Genomic DNA, 26,813 nt, shown 5'->3' on the forward strand with positions numbered 1-26,813 from the left:
AATACAATAGTAGTCTAATGTAACGAAGTCACAGAAATGAACCCTTGCACCCTTTTTTTGACATGCTGATGATGCAAAAAAAAAACTGAGGGGCCCTAGAAATAATTCAATATTGACTGAACTCCAAGGGAGGTGGGACCAGAACAATTGTTGCAATGTACGGTTGAAGAAAACTCTCCAACAAGTGATTCATGTATGCACAAAACATGCAAAAATGAATGGGGTGGGGTTAAGGCAAACATTATTGATGTGGTAATAACGAGCGCACACACAAGCGTTTCAGCTTTTGAATAATCAGCATCCAGAAACAAAGGCAAGGGTGGAAGTATGTTGGAAAAAAGTTTAAATATCTGGACATTGGCAGAGGGGTCTAGAAGATGCTGTGGTCATATGTTTCATAGTGGCTGGTGGAGAAGAGAAACTAAGTCAACTTGCCTACCCTCCTGTTGGTAAAAAGCATATCAATCTGAACATGTTTAAAATGATGACAATTTTGGACACTTTAGTATGTATATTTTTTTCTGCAATGACATGTTGAAATTTGCATTTAAGTTTTGATCAAGCTCCAGGTATGAAAGAAGAATGATCAATCTTACGGCTTAAAGTAACTCCCCCTTTTGTACAAACATGCTGTTTTTTTGTTTGATCCGTTTATTAGTTGATTTTCATAAAACAGTTATTGCAGGTAAATGAGCAGTATACAGTAATACAGGGGTGTCCACAATGGTGCATAATTTAGTGAGAGTATACAATTTACAATGGAGGTGGAGTACACTCCGTCAGAGACTGGGCACAAAGAGTAGGAGTAAAAGATTGCTGTATAATCTGCTACATACCGTGTTAATAACATCAAACATGCATATGAATTATATTCAGGAGGAGATAAAAATTAATAATAAAACCTTAAATAAAATAAGTGAAATTAGGGATAGCAACAAGAGAGTAAACAAAAGAAAAGTTTGCTGTCAGGCAATGCATTATCCGTTCGCAAGATGTCAAATACCAACATTACAATACATTTCTGTTTTGCATCACTCCATATATCGCAGTGTGTGCACTCAGTAACATTACAAATATTGAAGCCATGACCTGTGGGTATGTTCTTGGCCAAGTCATCTGCATCCCCTTCAGGGCGCAATGCCAATTGGAGGGCCATTAAGATCGCGTCCCAACTGGACGAGATAGGGAATTTGCACAGACCCAAAGTATCCGTCCTGCAGAAACACTCCTTCCACTCTAGCCCAGTTAAGTATAGAATGCGACCAGACCAGCAGGGACGGCATGTCACTGGATTTCCAGCGTCTTGTGATGAGGCATTTAGCTACCTCAAAGCCAAAGTCCAAGAATTTAGTAGTAGCTCGGTTTCTTGTCTCTTGTGAATATTCCCAATGTACAGCCTTCCCATAATTTGGAAAGATGTCTGTCAGTGCATGCGAACAGGTGCCGCATGACCCTCTCCCAGTAGTGCTGCAGTTTGGGGCAAGACCACAGCATATGTAAAATGTCAGCATCATGATGACTGCATCGGGGACAGCATGCATCCTGTCAGTGAAAATATCAATTCATATTGTTTGGGGTAAGATATGCCATATGTATTATATAATACTGAATTAATCGAAAACTGGTGTTGCGGGGGGCCAAATGTAGGGCTAGCCAGTATCATATCCCATTGCCTGGGTGGGCATGGACTAGCCAGATCTGTTTCCCAGCGCTTTTGTAGGGATGCCAAATCAGTTGCAGTCTGCATGTGGAGTGTGTCTGCAAACTACAGAGTAAGATGTCGCCCTTCACCCATGACATGTATGTACTGGAGTGTGAGATGTGTTTGTAGCTCTTGTGTGATATCTCCCCAGTGGTGTTGTAATGTGCCTGTCCAAGAGGCGTGACCAAGAAAATTACCTGATGGCATTCCCTCCTCCTGTGTAAAGGTATCGTAAGACATAAGTATGCCATCCCTGTAGAGGTCACCTAAGGTATGAATGCCTGCCTCATGCCAGGCTGTAAGTTTAGCCAGCAGCGTCGTCCTGGTACCTCTAGGCATACCTAATAATGGAATTGCTAAGGTATATGGCGTAATATGATTTTTGAGGGATAGACAGCTGCGGAAACAATGGTAGGCCACCTATAATAGCAACGGGAAAGGCTTAGACGCCTTGTTGTACAAACCTACTGTTATGGTGTTTCTGAATGCCCCCTGTGATTTCTTACGCTTAGGTGGATACTTGCAATCATATGAGAATAAAAATCAAGGTGTCAATACCTCACGGCTTGGTGGATTTGATACAAGAGAAGGATACTCACCACAGCCACATTTAAACATTTCTCCTTGATTCTTTTTTCTAGTTAATTAAGAGAGAAGCGGATTTTGCAAAGAACACCGGAAGAATGGGCAAAGCATAATTTGCCCAAGGTCCAATGTTAGTTATTCATCGTCACATCTAGATTATGTTGTTTATACCATTAATATATAAAGACAGAGATAAAGGGAACCTCTGCACATTTGGAGATCCAGAATACTGGAAGGATTTTATCTCACACATGAATTAGGGCAAAATGGAGGGAGGTCGGCTATGCCGTAAGGCTATTCTACACACCCAGAAAATGAATATTACTATTTAAAGATACTATGTGCAATTTGCAATTTCTTTAGACTTCTTTCATTCTTTTTTTTTTTAACAGTCTTTTATTAAACTGCTGTATCATACACAATCACAATAATACATATATCTCAATCTAGCTGTAGTAGAAGAGAGAACAATGCAATTTCAATCCTCAACGAGGTGTCCCAAATGATGCCCAGCCTCCTATGTGTGTGTACCTCTTGTGTCAACCTTTCCCCCTGCCCTGCCACCTAAGTTCTATAATTATCCCAGGCACCCCAAATCTTTTCCCATTTCTTTGGGCATCCTCTGCTAAACTACTTTCTCTGCTTGCTTGCACCAATCTAATTCTTGTTTCCAATCACTAGTCTTTGGGGGTTCTATGGCAACCCACGCCCTAGCGAAGGTCCTCTTTGCCACCATAGCAACTAACATCAGCCAGACCTTGGTGTGTTTAGGCCATGTAATTTTTCCCGTTACACCCAGCAGGTGCCACCTTGCTTCTGCTGGAACTTGCAGACCCACTACTGCACACATTATGCTGGTCACTTTAGTCCAGTATCCTTGAATTTTGGGGCATGCCCAAAGTATATGAAAAAATGAGCCCATTGCCCCTGGCACATTGGCCCAAGTCACAGCGGCCTATTTTGTCCTGGAGCTTCTGAGAAGTGTATGACCTATGTAGGATCCTAAGTTGAATTAATCGGAACCAAGCACGTATAGACTCTGTATGGCCTCAGCCCAATCGACATCTTCTAATAGGCTCCGTTTCCCATGCTTCCCTCAGAGGGCCTAAAGGATCCAGTAAATTATTCATTATTATTCATTATCTTCTGATGTGTTAACGAGATAGCCTTGTCTGTTAACGGGTCAAGGAGTAGTCTATCATCTAACAGGGACCAGTCGGGAAACTGTTTTCCTTCCGGTGTGTGGCATCCCAGGGCATGTTTCAGCTTCAGATATCGAAACCGTTCTCCGTCAGCCATCTGAAATTCTGTCTGTAAATCTTCGAATTTAAACATAGTCCCCTTTCGCCAGACCGCTCCTCGGCGATCTATCCCAATAATGCCCCACTTATGAAACCCCCCGGAGCCTCCCCACTTCACCCAGCCAATCACAATCCCAGAGTGGGGTTTGTTCTGTCAGTTTGGCCTCCCACCCTACTAGTTTTGTGGCCGCTCGCCATGTTTGTCTCACCGTCTGTGTATGTATAGGGAGTGTTTTGCATGATCTCTACGAGACAATATAACTGGGTACCCTCCGTTTCCCATAGCGTGGAGGTCTACCCGGTATGCTGGTTCTGTCCGGATTGTAAATACCCAGTCATTAATGTTTATGAGCTGGGATGCAAGGTAGTAGCTCCTAACATATGGGACCGCTAGCCCCTCTTCATATATTCCTTTCTGTAACTTACGCAATGCAATTCTCGGGCTGCCCCCTTCCCATAACATGGTACGCAACTCCCCACCACTCACTCGAAAGAATGTTGCTGGGATCTGGTATAGGGTGTTTTGAAACACTTATAAGAGTCGCGAAAGGGCCATCATTTTGAACAGTACGGCTCGACCCATGAGCGTGACTGGGAGTTGTCTCCAATGGCACAATCCCCTCGCAGCCTCTCCAATTGAGAATATAGGTTCAGGGCCAAAAATTCTCTCTCTGATTTAGTTATCCAGATCCCTAAATACTTGAATTTGTCTTTTTGTGCAAGGGCTGTACAGACAGATGTGAGAGGTGGGACCTCTCCAGCTAAGAGAAAAATGAGTGACTTGTCCCAATTCATCTGGTAGCCCGAGTAGCTACCAAAACTTCGAAAGACATGTATAATTCTGTGGAATGTTTGGCGGGGTTTGTATGCATACAGTAGTATATCGTCTGCATATAAGGAAATTCGTTCCTCCTAACCTCCCCCAATATCTATGCCGTATACGAGAGGGTCCCTGCGCACCCATGCTACAACCCGCTCAAGTTCCATCGCAATAATGAGTGGGGAGAGGGGGCAGCCCTGTCTTGTGCCCCTATATAGCATAAAGGGCCTGGATACTGATCCATTTACCCAGACTGTTGCCGACAGGTCAGAATATAGTAGCCGTACCCAGGCACAAAACTTTGGACCAGAACCGAGTCTGGACAGTACTGCGAATAGGTATGGCCATTCAATGTAGTTAAACGCCATACGGGCATCCAATGACAGAACCGCTGTGGCTTCGGCTGATTGGGACCCTGTTACGACATGACTCCATATAGTTGTCAGAGATTTAGTCTGGTGCGCCTGTGTGGCATGAACCCGGATTGATCTGGGTGAATTAATGTGGAGATAATTGGATGCAATCTATTAGCCAGTACCTTAGCGAGTACGTTTGCTTCAAAGTTTAGGAGGGAAATGGGTCTGTATGAACTACATAACTCAGGGGGTCTGCCTTTCTTTGATAACCACTGTGGTGGCCATTCTTAAATCATCTGGTAGCTGTCCCTCCTCCTTTGCCACTTGGAACATATTCAGCATTGGTTGAGCTATTGTGTCTGGTACACATCTATAAAATTCGGGGGGCAGTCCATTTGGACCTGGTGCCTTTCCGGACTGCAAGTCACGATTGGCCCGTATGATCTCCTCTCTTGTTAAGTCACTATCACTAGCTTCCCTATCCTCTGCCGATAGCTCCGATAAAGAAATATCACTAAGTAAATCAGCACAATTTTCCCACGTCCTTTCAGTGGCGGACTGGAATATTCATAATGACTTCTTTCATTCTTATTTATCTATATGACAGGAAGTAGAAAGATCAATTCCAGTTTTTTTTATTTGGTCACAGGTGTTATTTACTATTGCGTAAGACATTAGATGAAAGGATTAAAGGATATTGATGCTGTGGTGATCCCTCATAGATTGGGCATTAATGGCAGTTAGACTTTAAAACGTTCACTAGAATCTTATTTCCCTCAGCTTTGATTCTTGTACAGGATAATATGGGATAGAAAATGTAGCCTTCTTAGGCTATCTTCAGTGTATTACCTTTATAAAAATGTTTGTTTGGAAATGATGATTGACAGATAAGGAAATCACATATCCCTCGCTGAAAACTGTTCTGATCTTCAACTCACAAGTTAGAATTCCGTGCTTAGAAATGTGGTTTTTAAAGCTATTTATAAACAAGTTGATATTATTAGCAATAGTATAGTATTACGGTATTTATCCAGGAGAAGTCCAGTGTAACTGCTATAATGGTACTCTAAGTAGCAATTAAAGAAATTATGTGTGCTTTTTTTGTACTTGTTTTTATTAAATTTGAATGGTAGAGAATGCCAGCGTGAGTATCAGTCACAGATACATGATGGAATTTTCATTGTCACAATCTAAAAGGCAGTACAATCATTTAGACACATAGTTTGGACAATTACAATGGTCAAGCATTTTACACGGAATGTACTGGTTTCAGAGGAAATGATTGGGGGTTTTTTGTATGTGTTTCTATAACGACCATTGTGAGCACATTACTTATTAGTATAAATAGAGATGTTGAGCCCTCTTTAATTCCATTCAATGTCAATTGACAAATTATTAGGAGAATGATTAATCAGGTACATTTGTACTCCCAAATATTTTTACATCTTAAAATTGTCTGACATGGTGTTGCAGTATATTAACTCTTTTATCGAACTTTAAGTAGTAGGCACAGGGCCTATATCCCATCGCATTGCCACTTTCCTTTGAGCCACGAGCAATGGCAGTGCTGTAAATGTACAGGCTGATGCTGGTACATTCTTGGTGTAACCAGATAAAGCTACAAGTGGATCAGGATCTGAAGTAATATTTATCATATTGTTGAGTTAAGTGAACACACCACACCAATTTTGTCTATGTCGGTACATTCCACAATAGGTGTAAAAAGTTACCCATCTCTTCTTTTCATCTCGAGCAACGAGTATCTTCCCTCAGACCAATTCTGTGTGGTTTACAGGAGCATGATAAAATCTGTGTACATATTTAAACTGTATCAATCTATGTCTTCTATTTAATGCGACATTTCTGTGGCTAAACAACAGAACAAACATTGCTGGTCAGTTATTTTACAAGAAATTTGTACGAAGTTCCTCAGTGGGTCACAGAACACAGTAAGAGAGTTTATGTGATATCACATTGATAGGTTGTCCTTGAAGGAGGAGGGAATCCCTCCTTTCGGAAATAGGGCCCTCACACACCCAGCAAGCTAGGTGTCATGCTTCATCATATGGGCCTGCTGATCGTCAGGTCAGCGCTGCAATATCCGACGGGCACCCATAAAGGGGCTCTTTACCGGAGATCTTTTGTTCCTTGCCGTTTAGGTGCCGTGGGTGTGAGGGGCCTAGTACGTGTAGATGTAATGGTGAATGTGCAAGTTAAAACAAGGGATCCTCTAAATAAACTCTATTCTGGAAGGATCCCAGCCTGGTTAAAATAAGGATTAGGAGTGGCGACTATCTGGCTATAATGTGTCAAAAAAGCGCTCTACTCCTAGATGGTCGACATGTTTTCTAGCCTAGTAGTCAAGAATGATCAGTGGCGATTCCTCATGACCAACCCGATTGCAGCGGTGCTGGGTAGTTCTACCACTGGGCTTCTATTTAGAGCAGACACAATACTACGTGTGTCTAGTATCCCGCTGTAACTGATGAGGCGCATTCTTACAAACATTAGGTTAGCCTCTAAACCTGCGGGTACAGTCCCCGTAGGACCACTGAGTGGTAGGTAGTTTTTCACCTCACCATTAGGTGTAGATAGTTTTCTTTCCATTTGGTCCTGAGGAACTTCGTACTCATTTCTTGTAGTATATCAGGGCACGTACGTTGGACCTTTCCAAAAGCCCACTGTCCCTAATCGTTGATTGATTGGTCAATTATTTTGCCATCAATATACGCCTGCCACCTTAATCAGGATTTCAAAAGGGGAGCTGAAGCATAACACCAGGTCAAAGAATATAAATGTGAAATTATTTGTATGGAACTAGTAGAGTTGACTAAGTATGTTAATGGTGCAAAGGGTGTAGACTCTGTAGGAAATTTAGTAGGCAAGGAGCATAGAGCCTGTCAGATCCTATAATAAAGAAATACATCCAATGATTTCAGGTCTGGGCATTGATCTCAAAATTGTTCAAGTCGTTTGAATGTATTTTCACAAAATAGGCTGTCTATTTATGTGACTGTAGTCTCTCTAATTAAGTACAAGTTCTGGAGTGCTTAACAGTGCTCACTTCTGCAGCCGGTGCCATGCATAGATTGTGTTCCCCAATGGGTGTATACAGTTACATTTCCTAACAGAACAATTTCTCCACAAGGGCGGCAGGGTTTGCCATATCGCTCTCTAACCATAAATATGGGAGGTCAAGCGTATTATGTAGCCAATGTTGAGCAAAGTGGCCATGCTCAACATGGCGATATAGCTCAAAGATGTGAGCTGCCAAGCCCCCCAGCTGTATGAAAGGATTAGCGTGACGCATCCAAATCTTGACTTCTTACCAGCCCATGCCAGTTTTATCATGAGCTGCTGTAAATGTTTGAAGAATTCTTTTCTTGAGTTAAGGTTATTGGTACCCAGTGAAAGTCCTCTGCTCTGTCTACATGCCATTCTCAAATTGCACATGCTGGCAGTATCAGTTAATACAGCAGGGGAAACCAGAGACAGACCTGCCAAATTTCACCAAACTAGCGTGTAGGGATGTCAGAAATCCAGTGTGTTTGGCTATGCAAACATGTCTGAAGTATGCCTCGAAGGCCTACCATACAGTTTTATAGTTTTCTACAGTACCTACATTAATATTCCTTGAAGGCCAAGTCTATTTCCGATCTGAATACTACATTCAATAGGGACTCGGAAGGAAATCTCTACACAAAAGCTTAAGGGTATAGACCTGGAATGTGTAGTTTAAACAAAACTGAAGACTAGTCAGATTATGTGTGCAGAAGGTGAGTGCATGACTCTGTATAGGACATAATGTTGCTAGAATCAGGATGTAATTTATGTGAGTATGCATGTCATGCACTGCGGAGTAATTGTATTAATTAAGAGCAGGATTTCTATGTCTGAAAATGTCCAATAACTTGTCCAAGGCAATGTGAATCTGTGCTAGATAAGCATAATGTGGAAAGCTAGTGAGCTCAGCTATATGTTATGTGAAAAAGCACAAGCATTTACATTCATTCTTGCATTTGGAGGGACCATAACATTGTCTTGCTTTTTTTCCCCGAAGACCTTTCAGTAATCAGGACAAACGCAACCTTCAAGCTTCATGAAGGGCAGTGCAGTTTGAAAATGAAGGAAATTATGCGAGAAAGTCTGCAGCCAATAATGCCAGGTAGGAGCACCCGGCATGCGATCTCAATGGACAATTGGAAGATAATCTCCTTATTCAGCGCTGGAATGGTTGTAAAAACAAAGTGAATAATAAAATGCCCCCATCACAGTGGATTCTGGGTGCTGACATATTCTTTTTTGACTAATCCCTAAGCACTATTACTTTGGACTGATTCGGGTGGATAGATGGGGGGGATCCTAGCAGGGTCTGTGCACCAAGGTGCCTTCCTCTTCATCCACCTACTGTAGTGTGACTGGATTGGATTTTAATTTATTTTATGGTTCCTTGATTAGGACAGTGCCTCCCTGACTCCAGGGTGTAGGCCAGGGTGTGTAGGCCCTCTCTCCATTAAAACCATTGTTTTGGAGAGCATAAGGTTGTTCAGTGATAAAGCATGACCCCTGGCAGGTGTGAGGACATCCTGTCAAACTGTGTGTGTGTCAAAGAGTGAGTAGACGACAAAGAGTAAACAATAATAAACTGTGAAACCTAGTCAAAACTTGGGTGGCCTTGTTTGTGAAATAGGATCCCATGGCCCCCCAATACCATGTGGGTGTAGTCACTCGCACCTGCCTACAGGGGGTTCTCTCGCCCTCTACAAAGTGCAGGCAGGTTGCTGCCTTCACAGAGAAACATGGAGCGGCTTTGAAAAAGCTGTTCCATATTTCACTGAATGCGATGCTCCCAGGGGCAGAGCAAGTTGGCGGCTGCTCTGGACATTTATAAGGTGCATTTCCCTGTTTGCGTCCGCCGCACCTGTTTATAGGTGTGCCGTGGCGCAAACAGGGAAAGTGCATCCCATTTCTAATATGGGCCATGGTGTCTGGAAAATTGTGTAGCTTCATCACTGTGGTTCTATTTGTTTCTGTAGAATAATATGAAGAAAATAATTGTATATTTGCATATGCATACAGGTCCATTTTGCCTTTTAGTTCCATGGGACTGAACACTGTTGTATTTCATTGCTCAAAAATATCATCTAGAAAATTGGACTGTACTGACATGTTTGACATTTCTTTGGTGATGTTGTGACTCTTTTGCTGAAGTTGGTTAGGGTAGTCTCCGACCTTTACTTAGGACCTGATAGAAGTATCTGCAAGTATAGAACAAAATTTGATATCATTTTCATGTGTTGGTGGCTCAAAGGTCAAATTAAAAGTGTGGTTAATGTTGTCAAAACATTCATCGTAGATTAACATTAATCATGGAAAATCATTGATTAACAGTAATCTTGAAAGAAAGTCATTGACATTGTGGTGCACAGTAACACAGTCTGATACTGTACCAAGACCATATTGGTGTGTGGTTTGTTGGTTTTAAAATGCATTAAAGCATATTCAGCTGCACCTGTCAAATATAGACTGATTACACTATAACTTTCATCTCTTTTGCTTAGCCAATGAGACTTCCTGTTTTGAAAACATTGTCACTTTTTTATCATGTAAGATATTTTGAGCATGTCTCGTTCTCCAGTATTTGGGGTGTCTTTCATAGATTCACATGCTTGAATATTCCCCGTCGTCGAAGTGGGAGTCCCACGGTATATATAAAAAGCAATAAGTATCATGTATATATACATATACACATACATAACCACATAAGAGTATATACATACCCAAATAAACTTATATATATATAGTTCAAATAACATATCAAGTTAAAATACCATAGGATAGCATTGAGACATAGGAAAGCATTGAGAAAAAGAATCACTTTGCTAACATATCACTGTCATTTTATAGTCCAAACTCCAGCCAATCAGGCGCTAGCACCCTCTAGAACCTTCTCCTCAGAGGCTCAGACCCTCAGATTTTCTACCGCACGTCGTGTGAAGGGAGTCTCCCTGAGCTCTGCTCAGTTCTTCATCTGGTTTGAGGTTTTTTGTCTCTCATCATGTCTGCAAGTAAGAAATCTCTTTTCCGTCCTTGTTCATCTTGCGGAAAGTCAAGACTTTTCTCTGAGGATCCCCATGAGAAATGTATTTATTGTCTGTATCCTGATCATAAGGTGGCTAACTGTAAGATCTGCAGAACTTTCTCTCACAAAACTTTGAAAGATAGAGAAGGTCGCCTTTTAATATGGCTTCAAAAACTAAAGGATACAGACAACCCACTTTCTGAGGTGGAAAGTGTAGCCTCTGTCAAAACAGGAGTCTCCTCAAAGCGTGGAAGTGTCCAGGACTTGCCATCTCCTTTTCTGAAAAAGAAGAGACTTCACCTTGAGGAAGTGTCTACAGGCAAAGTCTCTATTACCACGTCTGCGCCCCCGAGACGTAGCTCTCAGGCGTCTTTGACTCCGTCAGTACATGTTTCCAGTCAGAAACTGTCAAAACCGTCGACGGGCCCGTCGACGGCCCCTCCGTCGACGAGATCGGCTACTTCATCAGCCTCGTCGACGACGGTGACGACGGTATCGAGCAGATATCCTTCGTCGACGACACTGACTTCGTCGACGTCTTCTCCGTCGACGGTAGTATGTGTGTCTCTTAGAACTATCTCGTCGACGATACCACTCACTTCTTCGTCGACGACTGGGAAGCTGGCGCTTCCGTCGACGTCTACAACTCCGTCGACGATGGATAAAAAGAAGAAGAGGAAATCTTCATCGTCGACGACAGCCCCGTCGACGACAGCCACACCGTCGACGACAGCCACACCGTCGACGACAGCCCCGTCGACGGCAGCCACCCCGTCAACGGCAGCCACCCCATCGACGGCAGCCTCCTCGTCGACGACAGCTCCGTCGGCGATTACTTCGTCGACGGTCGCCTCGACGACGGTGGGGTCAAATTTTGCGACAATACCATTGGTGCCAATGTCAACGCCAGCACCGGGGTCTGTGGACAGCTCCTTAATGCTACGTCGTAAGGCCATGCTAGACCCAGTTATGTTACCACCTGGACCACGGCCACCTCGTCAACTATTTCCCTCAGGGGATGAGGGCGATCAGTCTCTTTTTCGGGATGCTCATAGTCCTTCTGAGCTACATATAAAGTGCCAAGAGTCTGAGGAGGATGAATACTATGAACAGGAAGAAGAGCAAAATTCCTCTGCTCCGGTTCCTGTACGGAGAAAACTTCCTTTTCCCAGTTATCCTCTAGTTCTTGTTGGAGGAAAAATCTCCCAGTTCTTTTCAACCTGGTCCTCAATCACTTCGGACCGCTGGGTTCTGGATATTATTTCAAGGGGCCACGCCCTAGAGTTTGTGAAGGTTCCTCCACGCACACCTCCATCCGGGCCACCACCCGCCCATCTCAAAGAACTTTTCAAACAGATCCAAATAATGTTAAACAAGGGTGCCATCGAAGTGGTTCCGAAATATCAAAGAGGGTTGGGATTCTATTCCCGTTTTTTCCTCATACTAAAGAAATCAGGGGAATGGCGTCCCATCCTCGATCTCAGATTGCTCAACACAACAAATTTCTCAAGACTCAGTCCTTTCGGATGCTCACATTGAAGGACATCCTCCAATTCTTTTCTCAGGAGGATTACATGACAACGATCGATCTGCAGGACGCATATTTCCATGTGCCCATTCTACCACGCCACAGGAAATACCTACGATTTCGAGTGGGCCACAAGGATTACCAATTCAAAGTCCTACCCTTCGGACTCTGCTCAGCCCCGAGGGTCTTTACAAAATTCCTGGCCCCGGTGGTGGCTCACTTACGGCAAGAGGGTATTCAGATATACCCCTACCTGGACGATTGCCTCATCAAAGCTCAATCCTCCCACCAGGCGGCCCTCGATACCCAGCGCTGTCTCGATCTGTTCCAGTCCCTGGGGTTGTCGATCAATGTACAAAAATCTCAACTCACGCTGACTACGTGCAAGACCTTTCTCGGCGCTTGTATCAATACGAGCACAGCCATGGCTTTCGCTTCAGCAGAGCGTCAAGAACGGATTCAACAGCTTGCGAGCTCCATCGCAGCAAAGCAGTCAGTTTCAGTCCGCATATTGAAATCCTTTCTGGGAATGGCGTCCTCATGCATCGCTTTGATCCCTCTCTGCAGACTAAAGAGTCGCATCATCCAAGAGGAGTTAGACAAGCAGTGGCGCCAGGTTTCCGGTTCCTTCAACGATCAGATCGTGGTGTCACCCCGCATGGCTCAAGCGCTGCATTGGTGGACCCATCCAGCCAACATCGCAGCAGGAACATCTTTTCTGTCGACAACCCCAGAACTCGTCCTTACCACGGAAGCATCCATGGAGGGTTGGGGCGCACATTTTCAAGATCTATCCGTCAAGGGCCAATGGTCAGCGGCTCAGCGTTGCTGGCACATCAACAGACTGATGGCCATTTTCTTGGCGTTGAAATCCTTCCGCCTGCAGTTCCAAGGGAAGTCAGTCCTCATTCAGACGGACAACACCACGTGCATGCACTACCTGAACAAACCGGGCGGGACAAGATCTCCACTGCTCTCCCGTCTGGCGCAGAGGATTTTGAGTTGGGCCATACTCCATCAGATGACGTTACAAGCAATTCATCTGCCCGGCATTTCCAATACTCTGGCGGATGCACTCAGTCGGTCAGCATCATCAACCCACGAGTGGGAGTTACATCAACCGACTTTGGAATTTGTCTTCAACCTTTGGGGTCACCCGACAATCGACCTCTTCGCAACCCCGCAAAATGCCAGTCCTACGCAAGCTGGTTTCCCCACCAAGGGTCGTGCGGAAATGCTCTTTCGATCAATTGGTACGGGATATTTGCGTACGCTTTTCCGCCGATTCCTTTGATTCCGCGAGTGCTGCGGAAGATGAGACAACAACCGTGCCATGTACTTCTAATAGCTCCACGGTGGCCTCGGCAAGCATGGTTTTCGGAGTTGCTTCTCCTATCCCAACGCGAGCCCATCCTTCTTCACCTAAAGCCGGATCTGCTGACAATGAACGATGGTCGGATATGCCATCCGAATCCCAGCTCTCTCAGCTTGTCGGCTTGGAACCTGAGCACCTTGAATTTGCTCATTTGAACATTCCTCCAGCCTGCAGGGAGGTGTTAGCTAAGGCAAGAGCTCCATCCACAGTGAAAACGTATAAGCTTAAATGGAAGCGATTTTGTCTTTGGTGTGCTTCCGCCCACATTCATCCTGTGCACGCTCCTCCAGAACACATTCTGCCGTTCTTCCTACAACTAGCGCAGTCTGGATTATCGCACTCTACCTTAAAGGTCTTTCTAGCGGCAATATCTCGCTTCCGACAAGATGGCTCGTCCTCTCTCTATTCATCCAGAGTCATACAACAATTTTTCAAGGGTCTCTTCCGCATGTTCCCGCCCATTCGGCGTCCTCCACCCACGTGGCGCCTGAACATCGTGCTGGCTCAGCTTATGAAGGCGCCCTTCGAACCTATCCACTCAGCGGATGTCAAATTTTTAACTTGGAAAGTGGCCCTCCTCCTTGCTCTGACCTCTTCCAGCAGAGTCAGTGACATTCACGCTTTTACAATAAAGCCTCCGTTCCTTCAATTCAGATCGGACTGTGTCATCCTCCGCACTAATCCGGTTTTTATACCTAAAGTACCATCCGATTTCCATCTTAACGAACCGGTGCTTTTAAAGACTTTTTTCCCGCATCCACAAACCCCGGCGGAGCAAAGCTTACACTCTCTGGACTTGAAGAGATGTCTTAAATTCTACATTAGCAGAACTCAATCCTTTCGCAAATCTGACCAGTTGTTTGTGGCCTACGGGCGTACTTGCAAAGGACAATCGGTCACCAAACCTACGATTGCCCGTTGGGTTTCATCAGCAATCTCTTTTTGCCATCAAAAGGCTGGTAAGCCTCTGTCTTCGGGAGTGAGAGCCCATTCAACGAGGGCTATGTCATCTTCCACTGCCCTGTTCGCTGGTGTGCCCATCCATCAGATATGCCGGGCAGCTACGTGGTCCAGCAGGCACACGTTTACGAAGCACTACTGTCTGGAATCCATTAACGAAGCAGACACGGCTGTGGGACAGGCAGTTCTACGAAATCTGTTTAAATAAGGTGAGCCTCTGCTACTTCCCTCCTCCTGGGGTATTATTGATTGCGTTTTAAATACATTGTCATTGTATTACATGCAATATCAATACGGCTTGGTCAGCCGAATACTGTTTACTGCTTACTATTCTATTCAAGCATGTGAATCTATGAAAGACACCCCAAATACTGGAGAAGAACAAATGTTACTTACCTGTAAACTGTGGTTCTCCAGTATTGGTGTCTTTCATAGATTCACATGCGACCCACCCTCCTCCCCTCAGAGGCTCTCTTCTCCTCTTTCGGCTCTATGGTCACTCTCGTGCTCGAAAATCTGAGGGTCTGAGCCTCTGAGGAGAAGGTTCTAGAGGGTGCTAGCGCCTGATTGGCTGGAGTTTGGACTATAAAATGACAGTGATATGTTAGCAAAGTGATTCTTTTTCTCAATGCTTTCCTATGTCTCAATGCTATCCTATGGTATTTTAACTTGATATGTTATTTGAACTATATATATATAAGTTTATTTGGGTATGTATATACTCTTATGTGGTTATGTATGTGTATATGTATATATACATGATACTTATTGCTTTTTATATATACCGTGGGACTCCCACTTCGACGACGGGGAATATTCAAGCATGTGAATCTATGAAAGACACCAATACTGGAGAACCACAGTTTACAGGTAAGTAACATTTGTTCATATGCTTTGAGAATATTCATCATTATCAATAAGATCTGATTGCTTATTAAGGTGGTCTAAAACAGTTTTTTTCACTGTCCCCTTACCCTTCAGTGCATTCAAAAAAGTCACTGATACCTATTAAGTTTATTACTATCTGTATTGCAAAATGAAAATATTGTGTTCCAATGTCAGATGCTTTTTTAACAAACATGAAAACAAAGCCATTTTATGTCCTGCATAAAAGTAATCAGTTTTCGGCGATCTTAAAAGGCAGTTTTAGAAAGAGTGAAATACCTTGATGCTGACGAACTAAGCCTGTGTATCCATCTTCGAAGTTCCACTTCCCCAAGTCCAGTGTGCTTCCATTAAATGTTCAAGGCCTTCTTTCACTGTCTCCTTTCCTATCAGTGCATTCATATAAAATCACTGATGTCTATTAAGCTTATTAACACCCTACACAAGTTAGAATGTTGTGTTACCCTCCGAGGCACGTTTTTAACAAATATAGAAAGAAAGGCACCATAAAAATGCAAAACATTCATGACTAAACAAACAGAGAGCATGCTTGTAAAAACATATTTTTGGAAGCATTTTTGCATCTGTTACTCCTAATATTTCACAGTGTTGCAGATGTTCATCAAGAATGAAAGTGCCTTAGTGAAACCAAGAGAATTAGAGGAATATGTACCCGGAAGAAAGCACGTATTATGTATAAATAATAGGATACCTTTCCTTGCTCATTGTAACCAATATTGTGAAGGTAAAAAACATATTAATTCTGAACGCCTTTGATTATATTTATCTAATTAAAACATTTGTGTGCTACTAAATACTGATTGTTCCCCTCTAAGAAGGCACTGTAAGTCACGTATTTTCCTTTAGTATGACCTCCCGACATTTTCTTTTTTTTATTAAAGTTTAATCAAGTGCCTTAAGCCATATAGAACTGGCGTGTAAGAACTGACAAAAACAACTCCCAGAAGCAATTGAAGGGGACAGCAATAACCCATCTTAGTGGACCTAACTTAATGGAAAAACAAGAAATCATAAGAACAGTTGAAGCATATTACTTCCTTCAAATTCGAAACGTGTATTAGTTTATCATACCTTATAAATCTGTTTTTTTGATTTATTCATAAGTATTCAGTGTGTTAGTTTCCAGTCCGAACTGATTTTAGAATGGATTTTAATTCATTAGAAATGAAGAAATATAGAAATTGTTTTGAGTGGAAAGGCTACAAAAGAACCTAGTTATCCCTTTGGGCTTTAATAAGGAATGTGCCAGATTAACCAGTTTTAATCCATGTGGGCTAACAACATTTGTATCTATAATACAACAGTTGGTAAACTATCTTTTCACTGCTCACTATCTACTCCTTGTTGGTAAACTCTCTACTCATCGTGGATTTCCAACCCATAAGCTTGGAAACCCATGTTGAACTTGAGAAAGCATATGAAACTGATGTCTCTGAAAACCAACTCTCTTTTTTGATGGAGCTACAAATTAGGAGTACACTTAGTTCTCTGAGTGGGGTGACAAAACATTTAGTACATTGTGCAGACAGGTTTACTGTACTTGCAATATTAAGCTGTTTTGGGGGATATATTAAATGAAGATGTAAAATATAATGTTTATTCTAGTGGCTAATGCCTGACGAGGATGTCTTGTTTTAGACTAGACCTGGCATGAGAAAACTCTCTCTCAGGAACTAGCATTGGAAATTGTATGATTGATTGATCTCTAAAAACTCTGTCATTAACCGCTCTTAGTGGGCTGTGCGTTTTACAGTGCTCTGATTAAAGTGGATTATAGTTTAGCATTGAGAGCATCCTAATGGAGGGGCACTTGTGAGGGACTTGGGCCCTATGCCAAGGTGTATTTTTGAGCCCATGGGCTGCCAGGGATTGTTTACACAGTTTAAAAAAACTATTTTATTGTTTTGCAGAACAACAAAAGAAAGAAACCTACACACATTAATTCCACAATCTTTTTTCAATGTGCTCAGAGGCCAGCCTCCACCCGCCTAGCAACTAGCATCTTAGCAAGCCTTCCTGGCAGCATCCCAGGTTCCAACTACCCAGTCCCTTTTCCATTTCTGGCACTGTTATGACGATGGCCCAGCTCCTGAGGCATCGTCTGTGCCATCCGTCAAGCCATGATCTACCCTCCAGTGCCCCCAAACATTTTTGAATTTCTATGGGCAACCCTCTCTCTGCATCCATTCATTGATTTATCCCCTCCGGCCATATGGTCCTTGTGGGTATGGTATCTTCCCCTCACTCCCGCACCTAGCTACATCACGTTTGGCTATGACAAAATCCAACATACAAAAGTGCAATTGCTTCCCAGGAATATCTACGCTGTTGGGTATGCCCAGGATAATCAGTTGTGGTGATCTAGGAATGGGCGTCCCCAAAACCGATTCCAACTCGCCAACTATCTCCTCCCAGTAGTCCGACACCTTCTGGCAGCCCCAGAGCATGTGGAGAAATGTGCAATCACTCGTGTGACCGCAGAGGTACAGCGGGCTGCTTGCTCTCCCCATACTGTAGTCGAGATATATTCGAGCGAGCTCTGTGGAGGACGTTAAACTGTATTAAGCGCAGCCTGGCTTTAATGGCTACTTCCCGGGGATGCATCAGCGCTTCTTCCCAGTCCTCATCCTCCATTGCCCCAACGACCCTTCCCATTTTTCTTGCAGTCCCCCTAGATTGTTCAATGCTATATTTTGTATAGTGCGATCGATGCGAGACACCGCTTTGTGAGCAAGTGCTTCCCCCAACACCCATGTCTCCAGTGTGGAGTATGCATGGAGGTCCAAACCCAGGATGTGGTCTCCCTTGAGAGCACGTGTAAGGTGCAAGTATTTAAACTGTTGGTCTCAACAAGCGCATACTCCTTCTGTAGTGCCTCTAAAGTCTTAACTTCTCTGCCCTCTAGCATGTCTCCCAAGGTCTCAATCCCAATCTGTTCCCATTGTCAAAAGACGGCTAGCCTCCCAGTCTCCGGCAACGCAGAAGCCCTCCAAAATGGGGTTACTTGAGTGATCCTACCTTTCCAACCCATAGCACTGGTGGCGCCATCCCAGGCTCTTAAAGTGGTCCTGGACCTTTCTTCCCATAGACATAGTGGACATACGTCCGCCTCCCCATAGCCATGTGGTCAATCCGTTAGGCAGGCTCACTGTGTGAGCAGTGAACCCACTCATTGAGGAAGTAAAGCTGTGCTTCCCCATGATATGCCCTAATATCGTGGCGTGCCAGTCCCCCATTATACACAGATCGATATAGGTGATTTAAGGCTATCCTTGGGGCATTGCCATCCCTCAGCAACGTACAAAGCGACATCTGTGCTGTCAATATAAGTGTCAGGGATCAAGTACGGGGTGCACTGCATACCGTAAAGCTGTTTAGGCAGAATAATCATTTTGTACAGAGCAGCCCTGCACATGATTGTCAAGAGGGAGTGTACGCCAGCACTCTACATTCGTTTTGAGTTCCAACATGAAACGTTGGAGGTTCCGCTCCAGAAACAGCGCACTGTCCATAGTCCTCTCGATCCCTAGATATTTAGAACCAGTGTTTGTGACCTCAAGGCCCCATTCCGTGTGGTCCAGGCCGCCCAGCAACCCAGCTGAAAAACAATAGATTTGTCTCGGTAATTCGTAACCCTGAAGGAAACAAAGGAATGAAGCACCGACAGCCGCGCCGGGTCCGACCATTCTAGATCAGTCAAGCACACCAGAGCATTGTCCGCATACACTGAAATCTTTTCTTGTTCAGCTGAAATCGGGGGGAACCCCAAAATATCCATCCTACGGTGCACCCAGTATACCAACGGTTCTAGGAAGAGGACACAGCGGGCAACGCTGCCTAGTTCCCCTCCCGGCAGTAAACTGCTCAGATACCACACCATTGACCCTTACCATCGTCATGAGCACCTTCTACTGGAGTCCCACCCAGCTACAGAACTTGGGGCCAAAGCCAAGGTGCTTCAAGTTCTCAAATAAGTAACACCAGTCAATGGAATCGAATGCTTTGGAGTCCGTCCAGTATCTATCTAGCCATAAAAACAGTCTGCCAAGGCTGAGTCTCATTGACTGCAGCGAGTAGGAGGCTCACTCTTCTTAGGGATGACCACGATAATTTCATAATTGAGATTCTAGGGCAGGTCCCCTCCTCATTCACTGCTGGGAATAAATTCAGTAGATTGGGGTGGAGCAGGGCCGCACAGCGTTGTTAAAGTTCTAAAGGGAAGCCATTGGCATTTTTCTTGAGTGCATGTCCTGTACTCCGTTACCTAGTTCTGTGATCATCAGATCAGCTTCGAGGACGGCCCTAGCCGATGGGTCCAGGTCAGGGAGAGGCAACTGCGCTAAAAGTTCTGCGACCTCCTGGGCCGTACGGTCACATTGTAAAGTGTATAACCCACTATAATAAGCCATGATTGCCTGAGCTATCTCTACTTCAGAGCGAACCAGTCCCCCCTTATCGATCTCTGTCTCAGCAACCCATGTTGCCTCCTTCTCTCTTCTACCCAACCATGCAAGGAGACTGCCCGCCTTGTCTTTCGCCCATATCCTAAAGTTGACTTTGGACCCCAGATAATGTTGCCGCGCGGCCTGTATCGCGTAGTTATGATATTGGGTCTTCGTCACCTGCAGGAGCACGTGGGAGGGCTCATCTCCTGTGGCCACCCAGGTCCACTCCAGCTGCAGGAGGTGCCGTTCCAGGCGAAGTGTTTCTTCCTTCCTGTGACGTTTCTTTGTATTGCAATTATATTCTGGGCCCTGTCCCTATAGCCTTCCCACAAAATCACCAGGGGCGAAACTCTCCCCACGTTCGCATCAAAGTACTGTTGGGAGGCACTCTAAGAGACTCTTCCAGCTCTAAATCTTTCAGAACCCAGGAGTCCAGCCTCCAGCAATGGGGATTATGGCCAGTTTGACCGGGAGGGGGAATGGTCTGATATCCCCCCTGCCAGGTATTCTGCCCCCATCACACATAGGACCTCTGGCCACTGGACGAAGACAAAGTCCAGTCTTGACAAAGAACCATGTGCCCCGGATAAAAATGAGTACTGTCTCTCATGGGGGTGTAGGTTCTGCCCAGTGTATGAGCAAAGCACTAAAGCTCCAGGGGAGGAGCAGGGGGTATCTGCTGGGTTTAGGGACTGTCAAGGCGCCCATCCAAGACTTCATTTAAGTACCCATCCACCACATGGATGTTTTAATATTCTATGAGAATAAGACCTAACTTCTCTAGCATTCTCTTTTGCAATCTCGAGGGTGCGTATACAATTACAACCAGCACCTCCCATTTGTGCCATTTGCCCCTGACCGCCACAAAGCAGCCCTCTGGGTAGATCCAGGATTTTGTCACCTGGAAGGGGGGAGTTTTCAGTGCTAGGATAGCCATGCTTCTGGAGCCTTTTGTATAGCCAGCGTGGGCCAGCACTGTGTATGTTCCCCATTGCAGGCACTTGCAGGTATTCCTGAGCAGGGTGTGTCTGCTGCAGGAGTACCAGGCCTGGGGAATGTCAACTGAGGTACTGGCGACAACCCCTCACTTTGTTTTGCAACCCAATCCATTTATACTCCACAAGAGGCCTGTGAGGGGATCAACTTGTGTCTCCATCCTTTAAGCTGATGGGCAGAGGCACACCACTGGGCACATCTGTTAGTTCCTATCTTGATATGGCTGCGTGGGGGCGTGTATTGTGCTGGCTAACCAAATACAACTAATCCTATAAACCCCAACTGCCCCCTCCCCCCGCAGTTGTCTGACCAGGTACTGCTCCAGCCATTCGCAGGCCCATCCAGACAGTCAACAAGGTCAGTCCCCTCACTATGGTAGGTGTGTTGTTCCCCCAAGTCCACATGCTGAGGGAGAGGGATGCACACCACTCAACACTAATCCAGTCGTAGGGTGTTCCAGACCATAAGGAGGCCACCAGGAGGCCCGCTAGACCCCTACCCACTCGGGGAGGGCGGCACGAGCAGCCTCAGTCTTTGAAACGTGAGGGGGGACTGGCCCCACAAGCACGCTTTACAACCCCTGGTGAATCCACTCAAGCCACATGTTGCACAAAACAGGGAGGTCACCCCTCGCGTCCGCCACTCCTTCACTGCGGTCAACCTTAAGGTCCAAGGCCAGTTGCTCCACTATAGCCCATGAAGACAAGGCTGCTCCCCCTGGTGGAAGACCCCGCTTTTTAGCTCCCCCGGTACCCTTGCGCCTTCAAGGGGAGCCGCCGCAGCCAGGATTCGTCCTCGGTGCCCAGGTCTCTTTTCCGGCTGCCCGTCTCACTCTGGGCCCTGCTCCTCACCTCAGAAGTCCCATGGCTGCCATTTAAGGCCCAGGAGGCCTTCTGTGCACCACCGTGGACCTTCAATGGTGCCCTAGCAGTGGTTGGTTGTTGTAGGATATTTGGTGCAGCACGGGAAGCGCTGCTAGATGGCGGCCACCATCGTGCACATCAAGGCCATGCCCCCCAGTTATTTACACTGTTGGTTTGCTTATTAATAGCAATTTTCTGATTAGCCTAATGTGTTTAGTGTATTTATTTCTCCCCATTTTAAGGGAAAGCTAAACTGGCATGTAGTTTGTTGACAGGATTTTACACACAAAAAAATTAATTCAATATATATAAGCTGTTTGCTGCATAGAACAGCATTACTGCCTTAGTTCATCTCTGTTGTATATGCTTACATCAACTCACTTTGTATGATGACTTAATTTGACACAACATACCATCAAAGTTGTTTCTGAATACTTGTATGATGACAAACCATGCACAGTGGAAAGAGTAGGGACAGTGTTTGGTGCGATAATGATAAAGCAGAAAATGGGAAGAGAAAATAAAACATGAGTGATAGAATTGCGGTATAGTAACAAAGTATCACTTATACAAAGTTGTCAGTGTGAAGCATTTTGTCTGCTCTTGGGTGAGTTTCTATTTGGTGTTGGCTGGTCTTCTGTGATTTATCTTTACCACTGTTTAATACATTTCTTTTCCACTTAAAGGACCTCTTGAAGTAGCTAGTAGCAACAATCATTTTCACAGTCCTGCCCTCTCCTCACCTGATCTTTCATTGGGTCCCTTGTTATTAGAGCCCATGCAAAGATGTTTTCTCTGACTCAGACTGTTAAGTTGCTTTCTATCTTTGTGGTGGAGCAGCAATTTCTATTTATAGGGCTAATATGTTGCTGCATGACTGGTTCCCTTGGGCTCTATACATCGGTCCTTTTTTAATTCCAAACGAAAGGCACAAGCATAAGGAATGTGTTCAGTGAAGAAAAACAACTTTTTAAACTATAATAGTTTTTAGATAATGCTCAGAATATGCTGGTTTTGAACAGTGGACATGTGAATTTTCACATGCTCACACCTATTTAAGCCATGGTTCTGGGGGTGAGATGGCCAGAGGATCGCTAGGGAGGCCTGTTTTCTACTTCTGTGTTTGATTTGCTTTTTTCTGTTCCTGTCATAACACTGAAATAAACTGTAACCCTGCCTTAACGAGTGCAATGGTTTTGCCTGCAATGTGGCTTTGTGGGCTCTTCAAGTTGATGCATGCCTAACACAGAAGCAAAGAGTCTAGTAGTGTTTTTGCCAAGCTTGTTCCTTCTATTAATTTTGTCTATTTACACAGAAAGACACAAACCGGTCACTGAGGGTTTCTCCTTTGTAAATCTGACGTGTAAGAAAACCAGTGGAGGCGGTGGAAGAAAGGGAACCACCAAGGAAATTGTTATTACTGCTGAATTTGAACTTGAAACAAACCAGAAAGAGGTGACAGGTTGGTTTACAAATACCCGTCGGTGCAAGCCAGACGACTTGCTGCTTGAGTCTTGTTTTCTGTATCTTCCTTTCATCTTCATGCACAGAAAAAGTATCTCCTGTTTTGAAGCTTCATTGAACCATTTCAAAACTGCCATGCCTGACTTACTCAAACCGTTACTGTCTGAAAGACTGTTTGGTGTGGAAGTAGTGTTTTCCATGTTAGATATCTGCTTGGACTGATATTAAAGCCCAGGATATGTATGGATGCCTTACTTTTATGGCAACTTAACTACACGCATCTTTCTACATTCTAGAGTCGTGTAATTTGAGCTGTGCACGGAAAAGGACAGAGAAGAGATTCCGCAAAACTGTCCGAACACTGAGAAAGGCGATCATTCGGGACCACTTCCAGCTTCGATTATCAGGAACGGACTTCGAGGTGGTCAGGAAGCCACCTAGGTTTATGGATCCATTGGCGAGCTGTGGGGCTGGTCAGATGCGTGTGGACAACAGATGCGGTAAGCTGCCTGTCTGCGTCCTAACTGTTGAAATGTGTGCCATTCTTCACCATGGAAGTGCCACAGTGTGTTACTAGCTTTTACTATCCCAGGTAAATATTGCTGGCAGAGTGGGCTATTTGGAAGGCATATTCTTGAAGTACCCAACCTCCCAAATGATTCTTAAGGATAAGAAAACACAGCTTAAGAACACATATCATCCATTACCAGTTATTAGCCGTGTCATGGAGGCAAGGTAAACTGGAGTGTGGTCCTGTGTGCCTTTGCATCACCGTCTCCTGAAGCCGCTGCCCAGCCCTCCATCGATGTCTCACTCCAGCATGCAGCATCCTTACTGCATTTTGCAGTGCACATTTTAGCAATCCGATGGGCCAAAGCATGGTCACAGAAGGAATGAGAATCAAAGCAAAACTGCAATTGTTTTTGTCTATTTAAGGAAGATTTGGTACAGGGCCGGCTTTTAGGACGGTGCAGCAGGTGCATTCACACCTGTGGCTGACTTTGCTGGGGGTGTGTTGTGTTAAAAAATATCTATTGGTTTAAAAACATGTGAACTTCCGTGTGCATATTGCAGTTTTCAGGCAACAAAAAAAAATGTTAAGATAACTGGTGATTAATTTTCCTACTGGTGGGGAGATCAACATTTTGTCTAGTGGTAGTTTTGACTCATCCTGAAGTAGCACGAAGGGTTAATGTGCCTGATGCAAGGAAATTGTACCATGCAGATCACAGAACTGAGTGTGAGTGAACTATGAGTAGCATTATAAAAATAAAAATGTATGTCAGAGTGAGGCTATAGAGAGATGAAGTGCACTGTTGAAAAGTGGTAGTGAGGGAGTTCATGGAGCTGGATGTCATGGGGGGGGGGCAGGTTGGATATCCTTTCCAGAGTGATGCTTCATCATCGTAACCCATAACAATTTGATAGCCTAACCACCAAGCATCTCTGCCCCCTTCCAGCCTGCTTCCTCCTCTTGCATCCGCAGTGGCCTTCTGAGGAATTTTATTTTGCCTGACTCAGCTTCTGCTACTTCCGCATTTTCAGTTAACTCATCGCATTTTCAGTTAACTCATCCCTGATGGCTACACATCAGCACGCCTGCCGGCCGCCTCACTGCATTCACAAACCCACCTTGTAGTTCACTATACTCATCTTACCCACTGCACCCACTTTAAAAATCTCTGCCTTGCAGCTAATCCTCTCTCTAATTATACTTATCAATTATAACCTGATATATTGCCATCTCACTAAAACAAACTCCACAGACTTTTCGAAATTCAGGTTTACCGTCATTATTGCCGAATGCACTTGCACAAATCTCCCTGTGACTATGGCAAGTGGTCCTCTGCCTCTCAGATCTGTGCTCTATAATAGGCTAAACAAAATATAGGAATTAATTGACACCTGATTTATGAGGCACTGAGTTGATTGTAAGACTCAAATCTACTCTGCTTTGTTTAGAGTTTAGACATCTCATTACAGAACAGTAAGAATGCAAAATCTCCTGTGATGTGATGTGACAAAGCATTTTGCCGCCAGTCGTAGAATAATTTTACACAAGAACGTGAACTTGAATAGAGGTCCCAGTGGAATCCCTAATATTTTATTGTAACTCTCAAATCTGTAAAGGCCTAGTATCTCATGAAGATGTTGGCTCACTCATAAAGCCCGATCTATTGCTGTCTGAAGGGTGTCATTGCATCACCAGTTACAGGAGAAGCTCGACCTGCAAGAAAAAGTATTGGTGTTGCCAAATCTTTGATGTTTTGTAATGTATATTTGTCAAGTGCTTTATTACTGTTTGAATGGTCTTGTTTGCTTTCAGGATCTGGGTGCCCTTCTGGTTCTGAGAGAAATGTTGACCTGAGATAAAGGTGGTCTGTTGAGTTTGTGTTTGACTATTTTCAAATTGTTAGAGTTGAGTCACTTTGGAAGGTGGCTGGTGAGGTTGGATGAGGCCTCGGCTAAGGTACCCATTCAGTTCTGTAGGTCTCATCTCTGAAATTATCAGTTGTAGATTGTATACATTCCAAAGAAAAACAGAAATCTTATAAAGAGACATATAGCGATGGTGTGAAAGAAAAGGAGGAGAAGGGAAGTGTGATAAAAAACAGATGAAAGATAAGCTTATTCTAGCATGAGTGTGGTACTACAAGCGCTCATGGGATCAAACCTGCCATGAGGAAGATGGGATTCTTGACGAAAAGAATGACCGATCAGTAAAACTGACCTCCGGCAGGAGTGATGTGCCAGGGAGAGTGGGTTAAAGACTAAAAACTTCAGAAAGACAATAGACAGGTCAGCAATCATTGTGTAGGAGCAATTACAAACAATATTTGTGTATCCATGTGCGTTGTCTGTTCAAAATTGTTTTGTCCTAACTTCTTGCCATTTCGCCCACTACTCCAAGTCACCATGGCATGCTTTGCTGCATCAAGGGACAAACTGAAGCTATCCTTGGGGTCCTGCCTTGGCCAAGAAGCTTCTTTTCCATTAACATGTTAAACGTTTTTTGCGTCTACATAATGTGTGCCAGATTGGCTTTCAGGAAAAAAGGGTCACATGTGTCATAACTTTATTACAGCATGCTATTACCGAATGTGTTGTATTATGTCTGTGCACTGCGCTAGAGTTTATTCAATTAATACCCCAGATATTACTGGTTGGTGATCGTGTGAAGTGTAGAATGTCTGCCCCTGTCTTTTGTACTGTTATTAAAGCACAATGCTTTAGACTAACTTACATGTGATGTTTAGAATATGTACATGAAGATGTGCTCTTTTGAGCTCACTGATGCATGATCCTACACTACACACATTTCTGGTTGCATGAAACCTGTGGCCAGTGCTTCCATGGGTGTCATTTAGGTGTAGTAAGGAGTTGCTGCTGTGGGTATTTAGCGGCATGTGACTTCTGAGCAGCTTTGTCG

General features: G+C 44.3%; 1 protein-coding gene across 9 annotated transcripts in view; it reads left to right on the plus strand.

Annotated features, from left to right (window-relative positions):
* Positions 1 to 26,813, plus strand: part of SCUBE2 (signal peptide, CUB domain and EGF like domain containing 2) — a 486,721-nt gene that overhangs the window by 328,842 nt on the left and 131,066 nt on the right. For 7 of the 9 annotated variants that reach the window (XM_085648142.1, XM_085648144.1, XM_085648145.1 and 4 more), the window contains 3 exons: positions 8,825 to 8,929; positions 23,235 to 23,381; positions 23,680 to 23,883. In XM_085648142.1, the coding sequence (XP_085504268.1) occupies positions 8,825 to 8,929; positions 23,235 to 23,381; positions 23,680 to 23,883 (456 nt within the window). The remainder of the gene's footprint in view (positions 1 to 8,824; positions 8,930 to 23,234; positions 23,382 to 23,679; positions 23,884 to 26,813) is intronic. The other 2 variants (XM_085648148.1, XM_085648149.1) reach the window with 1 other exon arrangement.

The sequence above is a fragment of the Triturus cristatus genome, chromosome 3_2, assembly GCF_964204655.1.
Source record: "Triturus cristatus chromosome 3_2, aTriCri1.1, whole genome shotgun sequence".
Taxonomy (NCBI): domain Eukaryota; kingdom Metazoa; phylum Chordata; class Amphibia; order Caudata; family Salamandridae; genus Triturus; species Triturus cristatus.